Raw genomic sequence first — 18,232 nt, forward strand, 5'->3', positions numbered from 1 at the left:
CGATACAGTTTGAGAAACATGAATGCTGCAATAAAGGCGTTGGATTGTGCAAGGGATTCGTTAGTTGTGTTAAGGTCTTGGATGTCCTCCTCCTCCTCCTCCTCCTCCCCCCCCACTACTGTGACAAACACAAGCAGCTGCTGAACTTTATAGTGGACTCAAGCACTTGAACATACCAATGAGATTCCTCTGAATTCAGCTTTGATGATGAGATTTTGATTGGAAACACAACAAACACTTGATATGGAAAATTTCTTTTTTTCTAAAACCTCAAATATGATCAGACCTGTTACTGCCCAGTTGAAACTGAGGTGCTCAAAAATGCAAATGCAGTGGCAATGGAGGATTTTGCTGGTTTATACTCTGGGGATCATAGCATATGGTCTATCACACTTTACAAATGATTTTTTTCCCCCACCGACTAAAATCTGCTTCAAAGTAAGAACACTTAAAAGGCAAAAAGTACAATAGTTGTCTTTTAAATGTGGTGGAGAAAAAGTCAGAGGTTTCCAAAAGTTAAGTACAGATAATAATAATAATAATAATAATAATAATAATAATAATAATAATAATAATAATAATAATAATAATAATAATAATAATAATTAGGGCCGGGACTTTAACGCATTAATTCCGATTAAAAAAAATTAACGCATTTAATCGCACTTATTTAAATTTTTTTTTTTTTTTTTTCTCACTTGTGTCTACGTGCGGTGCGCCCGCACGCGAGAGAGGCGGCAGTTTGAGAGGCTGACTGGCAGAGATGAGAGCTGGTGAAACGCTAGCATGGTTATTTAAAACACCATCTCTGATCTCTGCCTGCACATAGATACACAGACAGGGCGCACGCTAAATGCCCTATATAGCGCTAATTGCTCAGCTGCAGCGCTATATCTATGACCTGTCACTGTCACAGGTGCATCTCATCTCATTATGATAGGACTTCACCCTCAGAGCTGTCTGTCTTCAGACTGTCCTGACCTGTCCCTGAACATCACACAGGGACAACATGGAGCTGCCTGTGTGATTGGTTACTGAGTTTTATTAATGTTTACATCAGGCTGAGTTCAACAAATCAGTTTATGCTACTGTGATTTAAGTAGCCTAGTTAAATACTACAGTAATCATCATAGTGTATTGGCAGGAAAGACCATTTAATCTGTATGTATAAAATATTGATTAATGAATTAATCGATATTTGATACATATTGATACAATTTGCATCCCTGGTCTGTTGGTCTTGGTTAAGTACCACCTTGAATGCTTAAGCTTATGTATTCAGTCATTCAATGGTATACTAAAATCCATGTGAAAAAAAAATGCTTCTCACTGTCCTCAGGTCAAATATTTGTATGCGATGATTAAAATGCGATTAATTGCGATTAATTAATTACAAAGCCTCTAATTAATTTGATTAATTTTTTTAATCGAGTCCCGGCCCTAATAATAATGTACTTTAGTGTAATGTTACTGTTTTGTATTAAAAGCAAAACTGGCTTCACTGACTTTAAAGCAGAAGTAAGTGGTCCGGTCGTTTTCGCTAATGCTGCGTTCCAGGCAGGCTTTTGAAATCGTAAATTACAGCTTCAAGTCACAACTTACTACTTTGTAGCGTTCCAGGCAACCCACTCGTGTTTTTCCGACCTGTTTTACCGGTGAAAGTCACTATAACGGCCACTCGTAACTTCCGACCGGTGAACTCGTACCAGATCGAACTGGTACGAGTTCACGGTCGGAAAAATACGAGTTTCCTTGAACGCACCATAACAGTCCTCGTCCCTACGTCACCACATTCACGGCGTCCCTTGGCTGCACACACAGCTCTGCATGCCGTTCTCTCTCCTCATTGGATAAAAACTGTAGGATACGATAAATGTTTTCTCTTCGGCTCAGAGCAGAGCAGAGGGACTGACAGACCCGTGTTTCAGTCCAAACACTCTATGTAAGTGATTGCTGTCGGAAGATAGAACTATTTAAGACTTATACTAACACAAATATATCACTTACTTCTGCTTTAACATATTGTTGACCCTGTTATCACGAAGTGGTTCACTACAATTGTGGATGATTCTAACTCAGTCATTTGAAACTAGACTATATGAGGATTTCAGAGTGGAAAATGAAAAAAAGAATAAATAACTTATCATAATAAGATAATAAGGAAGGAACATTTACAATAGGAAAAAAAGAACAACATTCCCAATTGTTACGAGAACACTCGGCCAGCAGATGGTGCTAGAGGCTGGACACATACGGTAGTATTACAGGAACTAGAAGAAGTATTGTTGTCAAGCGGATGGCAGAGATGCGTTGACTGTATTGTTGTGTGCTACATTAAAGCTAGCCCAGTGGATACAACAAGCCTCCTTATTTCACAACACTAAACACCAATCACAGTCTGTATTAGGATGTGTGATGGCCTACAGGTGATTGCTGGATTTCAGTGCATTTCATGGACATATCATGTTTCTTTTTATATAATTTATTTGGCCAATAGCTTAATTTCAGGAGGGACAGTAAATCAACACTGTGTATATAACATTTATGTACATGTTTCTTTTCTACTTGTTTTCTTCCTCTACATAAATGAACAATAAACCAACCTGCTAAAAACCAAAATCAAAATCCCCCATATGGAGAACTCGAAGACATGCAGAACAATCACAGAGCCACCACTGCACTAATTATGAAAGAATATAGTCATATTATACTGTATGTCAAATTAAACAGCAGAAGCTGGCCCACAGCCTGTGAAAACCATGTTTTTATGACCCAAACACAGCCCAAACACTAGGCTCAAAAAACAGGTAAACATCACACTTCATGAAGCACCTCTGTGTGGACCCAGTCGCCACATTTCTGGCTCGTATACTACTGTACATTATGCAAACCACATCAGCTACCGCTCATATGAAAGAGCCGCTGGCTACAAAGATTGGGACGTTACATAGCACCCGCGGCTACACAGAAGCACGGCAGAGAGAGAAGCCAAAAACGAGCAAAGTCGAGCAAACACAGACACTGCTTGGCCAAAACATGTTTGTAAATTTCCTCTTACATTTGCTGTTTTGCCATGAAAAGTTTGTTTTATGGGTAAATCCACAATATTTCCAGTTGAACTTTGACCTGTGTTACATCTAAATCGGTCCGGACGGGCTTTAGGAGCCGGGGAACCTTTACGAGCACCGCACACAACAGCCTGCACGTCACACATTTCAGGATTCTGCTGATTCTGATTGGCTCATGAGAAGAATTCTGATTCTGATTGGCTGCCAGTCAATCACATCAACGTGGGTATAGCCTGTCAATCACTCGAATCAACCAATCCGCTGCAGATATAGAGCCAGGCGTAACTGCACCCAAATAAGCTGCTCTCAGTGCAGATTTACGCAAGTAGTTGTTATTTAGTCCCGGTTGATTCTTTTTCAGTCAGTTCATGCAAATTGTGTGAAAATAAAAATTGAACAATGGTTTATAGTAGCAGGTGGTTCCAAGCTGTGCCAAAAATTGACATTTTGGAAAGCTCGCCTGAATATTTTGTAGTAAAAATCTCAATAATTTTGTACTGCTTCACTTTATCAGATTCAACCACTGCAGAGATAATGTTCATACATTGTACAATCATTTGATAGAGGTTTTGAGCTTTAGCAGCATCATTCTGAAGTCATAGAAAATATGATTTTTATTTAGGCGAACATTAAATGTATTTAATTTTTGCTGTGTGTCATCTTCATTTACTCTTCACCAGTAACACATACAGTATACTGAAATTTACACATCTCAACAATTTCTCAATTTTTTCCCTTTACTATGACACCAAAAGTATTCAAATAGACCTTGTGGTTGCAGAGATACTCATTTTATTATGGATATGCAATTTTCGAGAAAATGCCTAGAAAATAGGCTTGGTTTTTATGCATCCTTATCATCCTTATTATCCATATCATGCATCCTTAACATGATATGAGGGATTGTTTTGTTTTGTGAGTTTTTCCACTGGCTGTGATGTAACTGACCTTCAGACCTTCAGTCAGACATTACACATCTTAATGGCCATTTGTACCTCATACAACCGCACTTCACAAAAGCTTAACTATCCCTTTAAAATATTTCAAAATAAAAGACGGATAATTTCAAATGTTTTATTATTTATTACCCCGTTAGCTCCCACACACTGGTTGCTACTGTTAAATAGTCTAAAAAAGCTGTGTGATGATTTATGTAATTTCAGATAATTTGCTCACATACACACATCTATGGAGATGCAAAAAAAATCTTTATCATCTTCAGTTCTGTTCATCATAGAGTTCCCACATTCACAGGTGTGTTAGAGTGTCTATTTTTGTAATTTTTTTTAAATTAAAAAACATAAAATTAAGTTGTTGGCACTCAATGAGTTAAAATCACACTGGTCTCTGATCCTTTGTTTGGCTTCACTGTCAGCAGCATCATGAGTCTTTCTGCATGGAGAGAACAATGTCTTAATGTTCTCAAGCTACTGTTTCATCTGCACTAACAAACAATAATATAATCATAAACTTTCTTTATATAACACCTTTCTTAAAAGGTGTGGTAAAGATAAAAAAAAAAAAAAAACATAATTTAAGACCCATAGAACAAGGAGATAATGGTTACAAATAACAAAACATCCAATTAAAAATTAAATAAAAGTAAAATCCTGTGGCCCATGGTATTAAAAGCCAAATAATAATAATAATGATAATGTTTGAAACCTAAAACATGAATATATTAGATGTGCAGCCTTGTCAGAGGACTGTAAAGTGAATTAATTATGTCATTTTCTAAATGTAAAGGTTATAAAATATTTTAAAGATGTGAACAACCTTTCAACAAACACATTAATTACAAAAATCATGTAAAAATTAAATACCTATCTAAACAAACATACTGCCTATGGAGCTATCATGATTTTTTTCAATATGAGGAACTTTTGGCAGGCATTTCTAACCTTTGACAGCTTGAGGCCGTAGATGAGTGGGTTAAGAAGAGGCTGAATAATGAGACCGTTCAAGGATAAAATCACACGCAGCTCGAGAGGAACAAAACTCATCTCAAACCTTTCACTGATCATGTTATAAAAACTGGCAAAGACGAAGCTGAGGAGAGAAACTAAGTGCGGAGTGCAGGTGTCAAACGCCTTCCTCTTGGTTTCAGAAGAGGATTTTAAACAGACATATAAGATCCTCACGTATGTGAAGGAGATGAAGGTGAGAGGAACAGCCACAGCGAACGTCAGGCCGAAGACCAGATCATGGAGGTACGACATGAGTCTGTCTGGGGAGCAAGAAAGTTCAACCACCAGATGATTGGCACAGGCAATCTTGTGGATCACATTCCCACAGAACTTCAGACGGATCATAAAAGACAATAACTCCAACATCTACAAAAGAAGTGATCCACATCACAACAATGACTACCTGGACTCTGACTTTAGTCACTATGACGTTGTAATGCAAAGGCTTACAAATACACACATATCTGTCATAGGCCATTACTGATAATGTCCCAAACTGCATTGATACATATGAGTGGATGTTAAATATCTGAAGGAAGCAGAAAAAGAGTGAAATCTCATGAGTGTCTGATAAGATTTGTGCCATTAAACACGGCAACAGAGACGTGCTGCCGCATATTTCATTGATGAATAAACTGCACAGGAACAGATACATGGGCTCGTGCAGACTCTGCTCCAAGTAAATAACAACAATAAGAACAGTGTTGGCAACAATGACGGATACATATAACAACAGAGCCAGGGTGAAATAGAGGACCTGAAAGTTTCCTATGTTTCCATTGTCACGACCCGGCTCATGGTCGGACAAATAAAAGGAACTACGCAGGTAAAAGTAACAAAATGATAATGATGATTATAGTGTAATGTTACTATTTTGTATTTAAGCAATACATATAAGCTTCACTCACTTTAACATTGTTGACCCTGTTATCGTGAAGTCGTTCACTACAATTGTGGATGATTTTAACTCAGTCATTTGAAACTAGACTATATGAGGATTTCAGAGTGGAAAATGAAAAAATAATAAATAACTTATCATAATAATAAGATAATAAGGAAGGAACATTTTCAAGAGGAAAAAGTGCAAAAGTGCAAAAAAAGAACAACATTCACACAGTCTGTATTGGGATGTGTGATGGCCTACAGGTGATTGCATTTTAGTGCATTTCATGGTCATGTTTCTTTTTATATAATTTATTTGGCCAATAGCTTAATTTCAGGAGAGACAGTAAATCAACACTGTGTATATAACATTTATGTGCTTGTTTCTTTCTCTTTTTTTCTTCTACATAAATGAACAATAAACCTTAAATGCATCCTAAACATAATGTGAGAGATTGTTTTGTTTTTGACTTTTTTGACTGTTTTTTTTTTTTTTACTTTTTCCACTGGCTGTGATGTAATTGACCTTCAGGCTCAATTGGTTACAGTTGATTTCGTGTCACAGGTCGATACACACCAGCCCAGAGATGATGTAAGGTTACTGTAACTAGAGTCATTAGGTCGTCTGGTCCTCAGTGGTGATTCAGGCTTCAGGGAGCAGAGACACCTACAGCTAATTACTGTCTCAATGGCTACTGTATGTTGCCCTCATGGGGTCGTCCTGGAAGCAAATACATAATACATCTGTAATTTCACCAAAGAAAGACAATGATTTTTAATATTAGCCTATATAGTCAAAGTCTTTTTATGATCAGATAGCATATTTATGGTCCTGTCTAAGAAAATGGTTATTTGCTTTGAAGGGATTTTCTTATAATGTGGGCTCATTCAGTTGAATTGGTCAGTGTGTGATTACTTGCATTATCCTATGAGAGCAATTAAACCACCCGAGCCACAGTGGAGAACGAGCCTGCAACTAATAAAGTAAACAACAAAGTCTACTTCCTTCACCTGTTTTTATGTGTTGTCTTGTCAATTTGACTGAAGCATCCTGTCTCTCTAGGATGAAAACATCAGATCTGTAGATCTGAGGGTTCACAAGACTTATGATGACTTACATAAAACAAACATACACTAACTGTCAAAAGTTTTAGCACACCCCAATTTTTCCAGTTTTTTATTGAAATTATGGTACAAATGTAAGTGGTGAACTGCCAGAGGTTTTTTTTAAAAAAGGTAACATAACTCAAAACTAAAAAAATAATGGAAAATAATAATAAAAAAGAAAGAGGTTGGGCCACCACCAATGGACTACAGAAGACTGGATTGACTGCGGGATTTTTGTAAATCCAGTCCTATACACAGTACATTGCTGTATTTATCCACTGATGAAAATAGCCCCTAACAAATACACAGTTTACTCCAGTTTGAGTGAAGTTTGCTAAAGATTACAGTGCTGCTGTGCATTGTTATGCAACATTAGTTAAACATTAAACTACTACTAAGGATGTGAGTCCTCAGCAGGATCTCATAGGCCTGTAGCTGGTGCACAGTGAGAGTTTGACTTACAACCAGCTGTGTTATTTTAGTTTAAAGGAAATAAAATAAAAAATAACACAAGTAGCCTATCTGGAATCCAACATAGCAATATGTAATGGTGAACCTGTGCTGTTGGAAGTAGCTACACGTGTTAATAGCTGGTAAATTTTTTTACTTAATAGTGAATAATGAATATGTTTTAATATCTAAACCACATTGGAGTATACAGAGGTACTGGTAATGTACTAAACTGCCAGTTACCAGTCGAAGAAGAGAAATAATCTTAAAGCAGAGTGATCATCATCATCTTTATTCAGTTGACGATCTTTGGTGTCGCTTCACTTTTGACCCGGAAACAGTTGACCGTTGTTGCGATGGCAGAGCGTACGCCATTGTTGCTAGGTGACTTACCCCAACAAGTCTGTAATGTGTAAAGAAACGTATTTGATCGGCTCTGCTTCAGTTTTTTAACACCTTGTTGTGAGTTTGTGAGATGAAAAAACACGTCCAACGTCCAACGGTCGTTAAAGTACAAAGTTAACATCACAAAGATAACTGTAACATCCCGTGCTAAGCTAAGCTAGCAGCTAAGTTTTCCAGCTGCAAACCAGCTGTTGAGACATAAACAACACGGTAAGTGAAATGTTTTCTCTGTCACCTAAATCCAGATTTAAATAAGATTCAAACGACAAAACGTGGCCTTTTTAAAGAACGGAGAGAAAGATGTTAGCTAACAAACTAAAACTGTAAACAGACCTGTTTTCAGAATTAGATATATTGGCCAAGTTTGATGCATGACCCCGGTTTGCATAGCTCTCTTATAACTTAGTTCACATAAAAGACGTACAACAACAACTGAACAATGAATTAAGAATAATACAAAACATGTTAAATACAATAAAATAAAGTAAAGTGGATAGATTTTACTGTACAGGCACATGCAGTGCAAATAGACAATGAAGCAGTGCCATGAAAACAAATAATAAATGCTGGATAGATTACAACACAATATAGCAGGCAATATGTGGCAATGTCTGTGTGAAAGTGGATGTCTTGGAGTCAGTTACTGGCAGGTTGGTGGTCATAGAAAAAGACAACAATGAATGAGATAGGCTAAATGTTAAGAAACAAACACAAAGACAGGCCAGACATCTTCCATGTTGTTGAGGAGTTGGTAAAATGTTGAAGTGCAAGGTGTTAACGTGCTACTGGTGCTAGTTGAAGTGCTCAGTGCTGACGTTGTTGCGATACTGAATTGCACACTTCCCTATTGCACATACTGGTGTGCACAGTGCCCATTGCACAAGTGCACAGTCCATCACATGGGGCTGCTTTTCTGGTCTGGTTTCAATAATAAATGAAGTTAAAATAAAGTATAAGAGCAAACTGTGTTTGTTCCCCAAACAAACCTTTATGATTTTGATTTGTAGCAATAGATCAGTAGTACAGTTAGGGCTGCAACTAATTATTTTCATTACTGATTAATCAGTCGATTATTTACACGATTAATTGATTAGTTGTTTGGTCAATAAAATGTTAAAAATAATACCAATCAGTGTTTCCCAAACCACAAGATGACATCCTCAAATGTCTTGTTTTGAGAGAGATACTCAGTTCATAAAGGAACAAAGAAACCAGAAATATTCACATTTAAGAAGCTGAAATCAGAGAAGTTTGACTTTTTCTTTTTTTCTTAAAAAACTACTCAAACTGGTTATTCGATTATCAAAAATAGGTGACGATTAATTTCATAATTGATTGTTGTGCGTGCGATTAATCAATTAATCATTTGACAAAAGAACGGGTTGGACTTTTTTGACACAATCATTTCCAAAAAAGTTCACAGCCGCTGTCTCTTGTTATTTGTTTCTTTTTTGCTGTAGATTATTATTGTTTGTGTCTTTTGGCAACAAACCTTTCCATCTTAAATGCCGGAGCGACCTTGAATGTTTGAATGTGGTGTTTTCTCTGCTGTGTTACCATAGCAGACTTGACTCACTTTCTTTGTGTCACTGCACTTTTTCTGTTGTTATTTAACAAGTTGATTTCAGAGAGAGAACAGTGGACCATGAGCTGAGTGACAAAGATCTTTTTTTAAACTGCTTTCAGGTGAGAAAATGGACGTGAGCATCGCCGTGTCGCTGATCCGGGGTCAGATGGGCACCGTGGTGGAGCGCGCGGTGAACGGAGCGGTGGAGACGGTGCTGGCCGAGATGCTCAAGGTGGTCGGGGTCAAGTTCGAGGAGCTGAAGTCTCAGGTGGCGCTGATGAAGAGAGACGTCACGGCTCTGCAGCGGGAGAAAGCCCTGAAGGAGAAGGAGAACGACAACATCCGAGCCAAGCTGCGCTACACCGAGCTGAAGCTCAAGTACTACAGGCAGGGCGTGGAGGAGGAGCTGCAGCAGAGAGCCTCCACCTCCACCATGGTCTGCCTCCACCCCCAGACACAGAGGGGCGGCGCTGAGACCCCGATCAGGACCGGTCAAGGTAGCTCCCTCTGAAGTCACTGATCTCCCCTTCCCCTTCCAGTGACTCTCTCACTCATTTCTTTTTCTTTTTTTTTTTTTACTTATTGTTTTTTCTTTTACAAAGCATTTCACAAAGTAACACAACATGAACATGGGTTGTTTTCTGTCACAATGTTACAGCAAAGTAATTAAACAATCAAGTACAACTTTACCACCAGAAATCAAATCCCAAACAGAATTAAAGATGTTTAGTGCTAGAGCTAAACATTGGCTTAAGCAGCAGCAGAAATGTGAACATTAACTTCTCTCAAGTCACTGTCAATACAGCATTTTACCAATGTTTAATGTATTTGATTTGTGCAATTTCTTAATCTAAATTTTGTAGCTGTGTTTATTTACTCATGATACCTATTCACTGTATTATTCACTGTATTTGTATTATTGCACTTATTATATTCAGTATCTTTTATCCTTCTTTAGCCTGACCAGGGACAAAGACTGCAAATTAGCTGAAGCTAGACATCTTGTATGCATCACATTTTTCATTCTTTGTGGCAATGTTGTATGTATCGTCCCTGTTAAATAAACATTAAAATAAAAATAAAAATATAGGAAAAAAAAGAACAAACAGCAACAAAAGAAGGGCGTTTCAGGGAAATGTACATTTTCCATTGCTTCCAGATGTCACTGAATTTGGCTTGCTGGAGCCTCATTGAAAAAGTGATTCTTTCCATTACATACACATCGTAAATAATATCATACCGTAAATAATACATACTGTTCATCTATAGATGGGACGTCTGGTTTGAGCCATTTCTTTGTAATTGCTTTTCTAGCAGCTAGACTCAGTATTCCAAATGAATATTTATTTTTCCCACTTACATTAGCTGAGTGTACGAGCCCAAAAAGAAGTTCGTCCCAGTTAAATGTAATGTCAGTTCCAAATATAGTTACTAGTTCTGAATAAACCTTGCGCCAGAAAATATAAATTTTTGGACAGGCCCAAAACAAATGGTAGTGATTGGCTTCCTGAGAACGACACAATCTCCAACAGCTAGAAGATCCTGTATGGTAGCCATGCTGAGCAGGTGTAATGAAATACCTAATGAGACTCTCTCTCACTCATTTCTATGCTTGTTTCTCCCAGAATGCACCTCTCCACAGAGCACCAGCACCAGCACGCATGGCGTCAAAGCGCGCCGTCACGCCGATGCGGGAGTAGCCGGGTCCGACTCGACGGAGCTGCTGCTGCCTGTCTCGCTGTCTGTGAACGAACCCGCAGAGTCTCTGGAGAGCAGCGCAGGTAACAGAGCCGAGGGCCGAGGTGGTTCAGTGTGTGTGTGTGTGTGTGTGTGTGTGTGTGTGTGTGTGTGTGTGTGTGCATGTACTGATGCATGTTCTTCTAAATCAAATGAGATTTCAAGCAGCTCGGTATTGTGGAGGATGAATCTCACTTTCTGTTTCAGTGCCCTCTGTATAATGAGCTGAGGAAATCCATGTTTGAGAAAGTTCAGATGAAGAACCCCGACCTTGGATGTCTGAGTGTGATGTTGAGCTGGTTTTTCAAGGAGGAGCTCCATGTCTGAGCCAGATTTATTGAAAAACTCTGAGAGAGAAAACATTATATCCTACATAAGACAGAAAACGTACAAAAAAACTAATTTTTTGTTGCAAGAGTCCATGGACAAATATTTATGAGTAGACCTATCAGCCATCGGTGAATGTATATGTATTTATATTGTCTAGTGCCTTGTAAGCCCATGTGGGCTGGGCGCAGTAATAACGGATGGGCATTCCAAGCAAAAGCATTATTTGATAATCGCCAGGAACAAATCGACTATTCTTTGAATATTCGCCTTAAGACATGACTATAGTCTCATAAAGTATTCGATTCTTTTTAATCGAACTACTATTCCAAAATCATTGCCCATTCCTAACAGTAATGAGCATTAAAAAAAAAATCAATCAATCAAAAAAAAAAGGGCAGAAAGGCAGAAAGATCTGCACCTCCACTGAAAAATTGTCCAGGCAGATGAAACAGATTAAAGGATAAACCAAAGCTGACTCATCGGATCTCTCTGTTTGTCCAGTTTTGTTTTGTGCCGCAGAGCGAGACGAGAGCGTGGACGCTGCTGTGGCTCCTCCTCCGGTCCAGGTCCTGACTCTGGATCCATTGAAGCCGTCGGTCGGTGGTCCGATGTCCCCAGACGGTTCGACCCAGGCCGACAGCTCCACGCTGCCCCTCTCTGCCCCACACCTGCTCACGGTGGGTTGATACATCTTCAAGTAAATACATGCTTTTTACGAGCACAAATACCAGTAATTCACTTGTATACCTTTAAAATTGTATTCAACATGACCATATGATAGAATTTAATAATATTACTGTGTCCTGAAGAAACTCAGCAGTTCTTATACAAAAACAACTGAATACATGAAATTAACATGCATGAAAAAGAACAAACAAGAAAAAATACAAGAAAACTGTTATTTTAAAGACAGTGTTATATTCACAATCTGAGCTCTGTCATTTAATTAAATAACTATTGAATGATCTATAGATGTCTATTGTAGTTTATAAAAAAAAGCCAAACATTTCTGCAGCTTTGAGTCCAGATCATTTTTTTCAAACCAAATTCAAACATATTCCCTCATATCAAGGTGTTAGGGAAATGTTATATTTACTAGGCCAGGAATGTTTTTGTGAGATCACTGTTGCCCTGACTTTTGACCTTTCACAACCAAAATATTATTGGGTCTCTGTTCAGGTTTGTACCAAATTTGGAGAAAAAGTGTTGCAGAGATATGGCGTCTTTGAGGACGGATAGAAAAACTAAATGTCTCTTGCTGTGGTGCAGGTGAAGCAGGAGCCTCAGGAGGAGGAGCAGGAGGAGGTGATCTGTATCAAAGAGGAGCCAGAGGAGGAGCAGGAGGTGATGGCCACTTTACTGCTGGACTGTCAGGTGGAGCAGAGCCCGCCGTCAGAGGCAGAGGTGAGGTCACTGCTGTCTGATACTGAGAGAAGATACAGTTTTCAAGACCTCATCTCCTCCAACAAGAACTTCCTGGTTTGTTCTTCCAGGCCCAGAGTTCGGCAGCAGAGTGGTCAGGACTTCCTGCGGGTCAGAGAGGTCACAGCTCGTCCTTCAGCTCGGCCTCACCAAACGCCTGTGAGTACATCTGAGGGAGCATGAATGTGACTTATGACTTCCCTCCTCACTGAAGTTATGATTATTATACGTAGTGATGGGAATCCAGAACCAGTTCCAGTTGGTTCAATCCATCGACACCATTTGCCTTTATGCTCAACGATTCCCTTATCGAGGCTGTGCTTATCAAAACAATGACGTCACACTCATGCGAGAGGCGATCAGAGTGAGCAACGCTATCAGTATTTCCCGTCTCTCAGAGAAAAATATTATTATGTTTTTATTATTATTATGTTTTTTTAACAGCGTTTCACCGTCTCTCATATATCTGTCAGTCAGCCCCTCCTCCTGCACTCGCTCTGGCGCACACACACACACACATACACACACACACAGGCACATGGACAGGTCGTGCTGTAACGGTAATAAACGTTAAATGTGTTAAATAGGGGTGGGAGAAAAAAATCGATTCACATAAATATTGCGATATCTTTTTTGACGATTTTTAAATCGATTTTTTTTTTCAAAGATGAAAAATGAAAAAAAATGAAATTTTTAAAATATTGTGCAAAGTGCATTTGTTAGCCTTTTTTACATACAGAAAGTACAGGTTTTGAAAAGGGTTTAAGTTCACTTTATAATGGAGTATGTTAATTTATAGGCTCCTACAGTATCAAGGGGGCAGTTGTCGGTCTGAGAAGTGAAGCTCACTTCCGCGTTCAAAAAACTGCAATCCCCTCGGCTTCCTCTGGGGGCTGGTGTCAGAAGGGAGCATTCCCCATAGACCCCCGTGTTAAAATCGCCGACTTTACATCCTCAGTAAACATGTTAAAAGCCTGGTGTCAGAACGTTTTTTCGTCTCAATCGATAGTTTCTACCCCCGCACACACTCTGAGGGGGGTGAATTTTTTTTTAACTCTACAGTTTTACTGTTATTAGGTTAAAATTCTGGCCAATCAGGGCGCGGAAACGTTGAGTGACAGGTCCGAGCAGCTCCGTGGACAGCTGCTTCGAGGCCAGTGGGCGGGATCTCGGCTGGCCAATCCAACATGCCGCTGTTCAGGCCGCCATATTTGAGTCACAAAAACGACTCCCCAAAACCAATGGGTGACGTCACGGACGCTACGTCCATTCTTTTTACAGTCTATGTACAGTATTTGTGTGCAGATAAATGTTAAAAATGCAGACTAAAAATCGAGAGAATCGGCAATATCGTAGAATCGCAATTTAAATCGAATTGCCATCCAAAAAATCGTAGAAGAATCGAATCGGGAGAAAAGCATATCGTCCCCCCCCCCCCAATTTAACACTAGAAGAGAGCTAGGATTTCCTAAACATATACACTTTAATTTATTTTAGTACATTGTAAGTCTCTTGTCAAGCAGTTATCCACAGGAATCGATAAGGGAATCGATAAAGAATCGGATCGATAAGCAGAATCGACAATGGCATTGAAATCAATAAAATCTTATCAATTCTCATCCCTAATTATACACCTTGTCTCTCAGACCTGATGCTCCAGCCGACGGCCTCCGTGCAGCCCATGGTGGCCCTGCCCTCCTGGGACCCCCCCCGGCCCTGGACCAAAGACCTGAGTCTGTATGAAGAGTACAAGCTGCGCAGGAACGAGCTCCGCAGGAGAAGCCTGAGCCGACGCAGAGAGCTGGAGAAGTCGCTGCCTCAGCCGCTGCTCGCTGATCTGGTCAGTAAGGAAACAGTCTTTTGTCTTTTGTTGCAGTGGAATTTATTTAATGTAAAATGTGGTGATGATGATGATGATGATGTTGTGTTGAAGGTGCGAGTGCGTCGGGAGAAGACCAGACTGAGGGTGGCCAGGTGGAGGGCGAAGAGGAAGCTCCAGGCCTGTCTGAACCAGGCTCAGGTCAGTCAGGACGACTGTTTGTCTCCGTGACAACCAAGACAGAACAAAGACCCCCCCCCCGTCTTCATTGCGTCTTGGTTGTGTTTGGGCTGCACTCATGTCCACATGTTCACATTTTTAGAGAAGATATCTCAGTAAGAACATCTTGACACATCTTCAGATTTGGCACAAACGTTGACTGTGACTCAAGGATCATCTGATGTGATTTCGGTCGTCAAAGGTCAAAGGTCAGGGTCAGAGTGACGTCACATACACCAGTTTTGGCCTAGTGAACTTAATATTTCCCTGAGGCCTTGAGAGAGTTTCTTTAAATTTGGTAAAAACATTTATCACAAAATTACTTTTGGCTTTGTTAACTCTTCAAGTGAATCCCTTCCAATTTGACACTTTCAAACGGATCAGACACTGTGACCTCAGGAAACACTCTGTAGCCATTAGCCATAATTTTCTATCATTCTGGATACATTTTAAACTTCAGGCTTTATTAATTTATTTAGCACCTTTCATATATAGAAACTGCAACACACACACACACACACACACACACACACACACACATGCAGTAGTAGTACTTGCACCTACTCACTCAGTCAGGCATGCACACACAGCCGCAACAGAAAACAGGATAAAATCAACATTGAAAAAAGTTAAAAGTAGTTAAGAATAGCTGGAAAGAGACTAAAAGAAATAAAATAAAAAAAGGTAAGATAAAATTCTTAAAGCTATATCCTAAAAGTTCCTAAAAGCAACGTAAGGTCTAAGTAAAACTCCATAAATAACAAGGATGTAAAGTGAAACTGAGCTGATTCGAGCTCCGTCTCATTCAGGTTGGACGTCGTAGGATTTTATTTTCTTCTGGCTGCTTTTCAGTGACAAACTCAGTGACTGATTTGCTTTGTTCTGCTGAACATGAACTCATCATCACTTGCTAATTAGGACGAGTATCGTTTCCACCGTTTCCAACCCTGTTGTTTGTGTCCTGCTCCCTGTCAGGCTCAAGGTGGCGCTGCAGATCTTTCTCCAGCTGGTTTTCCCATCAGCAGCCAGGAGCAGCTCCGAGCAGCAGCAGCTGGTGAGGTCACACACTTTTTAACCCTCCTGTTCTCCTTCTGGGTCAAACTGAGCCCAAATTGTTCCCTTCCTCCACCCCTCCCTTCTTTCCTTCCTTTCTCCCTTCCTTCTTTCCACAATCCTTTTTCCCTTCCTTCCTTCCCTTCGTCCTTACTCCTTCTTCCTTCCTCTTTTGATCCAATTGACTCTCCATCTTTCTTTCCTTCCTTTTCCCCTTCCTTCTTTCCTCCCTTCTTCCTTCCTTGAACGAATATGTTCCCTCCCTCCATCTTTCTTTCCTTCCTTTTTCCTTTCCTTCTTTCCACAATCCTTTGTCCTTCCCTCCGTTCCTTCTTTCCGTCCTTCCTTCCTTCCCTTCGTCCTTACTTCTTCCTTCCTTTTTGACCCAATTGGCCTAATCTGTTCCCTCCCTCTATCTCTCATTTCTTCCTTTTTCCCTTCCTTCTTTCCCTTTGTCCTTCCTTCCTTCCTTCTTTTCCTTCGTCATTCCTTCCTTCCTTGTCCCAGGTGGACAACAGGAGGGTTAAACTACGTTCTCGGTGCTGAATCACACACAGGAAGACACACGATGATTTAAAGAATATGAATGTGAATGTTTTAACCCGTTAACTGTCACGTTGTGTCACAGCGTCGGCCGCCGGCGGTCGTCAGAGACAGAGCTCCACGCTGCCTCCGCCCAGCAGCTTCCTCAACAACAACAGCAACAACAGCAACAACAACAACATGCCCTTCATCAACTCCTCCTCCTCCTCTTCCTCCTCTCTGCTCCTGCGAGGCCACAGCATGGCCACGCACCAGCACGCCGTGACGTCGACCTCCTCCTCCTCCTCCTCCTACTCCCAGGTCAGCGTCAGCCTATCACAGCAGAGCATTTCCCTGACAGACACTGACATGTTGCAGTGAGTCACAGCTGTGACTTGGAAGAATGTGTCTGTCAAACACGGCGGCGCATCGAGGCGTCAGAACTGACTGAATGTGGTCGACGCTCGAGACAAAAACACGATTCAATTCAATGAAATGTAACTTTTGAAGATAAATACTGTGGAATAAACAAATATAAATACATTCTTGATAAAGTTGAATAGTAGCAGGACTTGACGACCCTCATGTGATCTGATGATCATGGAGGAAATAGATTGAAAAAGATAAATTCAACCACGGTTCGCTGAGGTAGAGACGAGAAGCAGCAACACGTTTATGGGAAACATGTCGCTGTCGTTTGTGTAAAAAAATTGAAGCTAATGTAAATTATTCACGTGTTGTGGAGCTATCAGGTAAGTGTTGCAGTCGATCTATGTTTTCTACGTACACGTATTTTAAAAGAGGTGTAATGTCGATACATTCAATAATTAGGAAAAAAACATCAATTCGACATCGATACATATCCACATTCATAGGATGCACCTTTATTTTGAAATTCCCCTGCAGCTCTGAGTGATGAGCATCTGCTGCAGATTCATATTTAACTGCAAAGACGTGTGTGTAGCTAATAACAAAGATCCTGCTTTAATGTAAACAGACTGGAGTCGAGTGTTATTTCAGGTTTAAGTGTAGAAGACAGGAGACAATATTTATTTAAAAAATAGATTGTTAGATTGTGATTTGATGTGAATGGAAGCGATCGTGTGTAGCAGACGATAAGCAAACAGTGCCTTCTCCACTGACCTCACTTTAGACAAGTGTAACCTTGGCGACAGGAGATAACAAAGATGGTGAGAGCTGCAGCCTTGAAATCAAACCATCAAAACATCTTGAACTACAAAATAAAAGCAGAGCTGGTTCAGTAAAACTTTACTAGACAACAACGTTTCAAACAGTGAAGGATCTTCATTTCATTCAAGAATCAGAGCACCTTGTTATTACTGTTACATACTTATACACTGAATCATTTACTTTCACATTACATCAGTTATACCGAACATCCACAACCAAGTACATCAGTACAGTGACAGTTAATTCACACATTAACTACAATGCATTCCAGTAAAAACACTTGTATCAACTGTTTCTCCTGTGGACAGGAGACATTAATTATTTTAAGTCAGTATTTCGGCTTTAAATGCACATGTGTAAATTTGCTGTGTCTCTTGTTCATGTTCAACTTTGATGTATTTAACAATGAGAACTTGATTTGATTGAATGTTTCTCTTTTTTCCGTGTGTGACCTTTTTTTTTTTTTTTCAAACTATAGAGCTTTTGTTGTTGG

At 39.8% G+C, this 18,232-nt stretch overlaps 1 protein-coding gene and 1 pseudogene across 1 annotated transcript; one reads left to right on the forward strand and one right to left on the reverse strand.

Annotated features, from left to right (window-relative positions):
• Positions 1-4,448: 4,448 nt before the first annotated feature.
• Positions 4,449-5,951, reverse strand: LOC146965425 (olfactory receptor 13C4-like; annotated as a pseudogene).
• A 3,614-nt stretch (positions 5,952-9,565) lies between these two features.
• Positions 9,566-16,997, forward strand: LOC146965426 (uncharacterized). The gene is made up of 9 exons (XM_085766001.1): positions 9,566-9,943; positions 11,072-11,227; positions 12,015-12,190; positions 12,783-12,917; positions 13,007-13,094; positions 14,582-14,775; positions 14,869-14,955; positions 15,949-16,027; positions 16,655-16,997. The coding sequence occupies exons 1-9, from the start codon at positions 9,574-9,576 to the stop codon at positions 16,927-16,929; spliced, it is 1,560 nt and encodes a 519-aa protein (XP_085622127.1). The 5' UTR covers positions 9,566-9,573; the 3' UTR covers positions 16,930-16,997.
• The last annotated feature ends 1,235 nt before the right edge of the window (positions 16,998-18,232 follow it).

Source organism: Trachurus japonicus, chromosome 21, assembly GCF_045865225.1.
Source record: "Trachurus japonicus isolate A0001 chromosome 21, Traja_1.0".
Taxonomy (NCBI): domain Eukaryota; kingdom Metazoa; phylum Chordata; class Actinopteri; order Carangiformes; family Carangidae; genus Trachurus; species Trachurus japonicus.

Excerpts from the sequence above, each read along its gene's own strand:
- LOC146965426 (XM_085766001.1), top strand. The coding sequence starts at position 9,574 with ATGGACGTGAGCATCGCCGTGTCGCTGATCCGGGGTCAGATGGGCACC. Across the intron at positions 12,191-12,782 it reads CTGCCCCACACCTGCTCACG|GTGAAGCAGGAGCCTCAGGA; the intron begins GTGGGTTGATAC and ends GCTGTGGTGCAG. Across the intron at positions 16,028-16,654 it reads GCTCCGAGCAGCAGCAGCTG|CGTCGGCCGCCGGCGGTCGT; the intron begins GTGAGGTCACAC and ends GTTGTGTCACAG.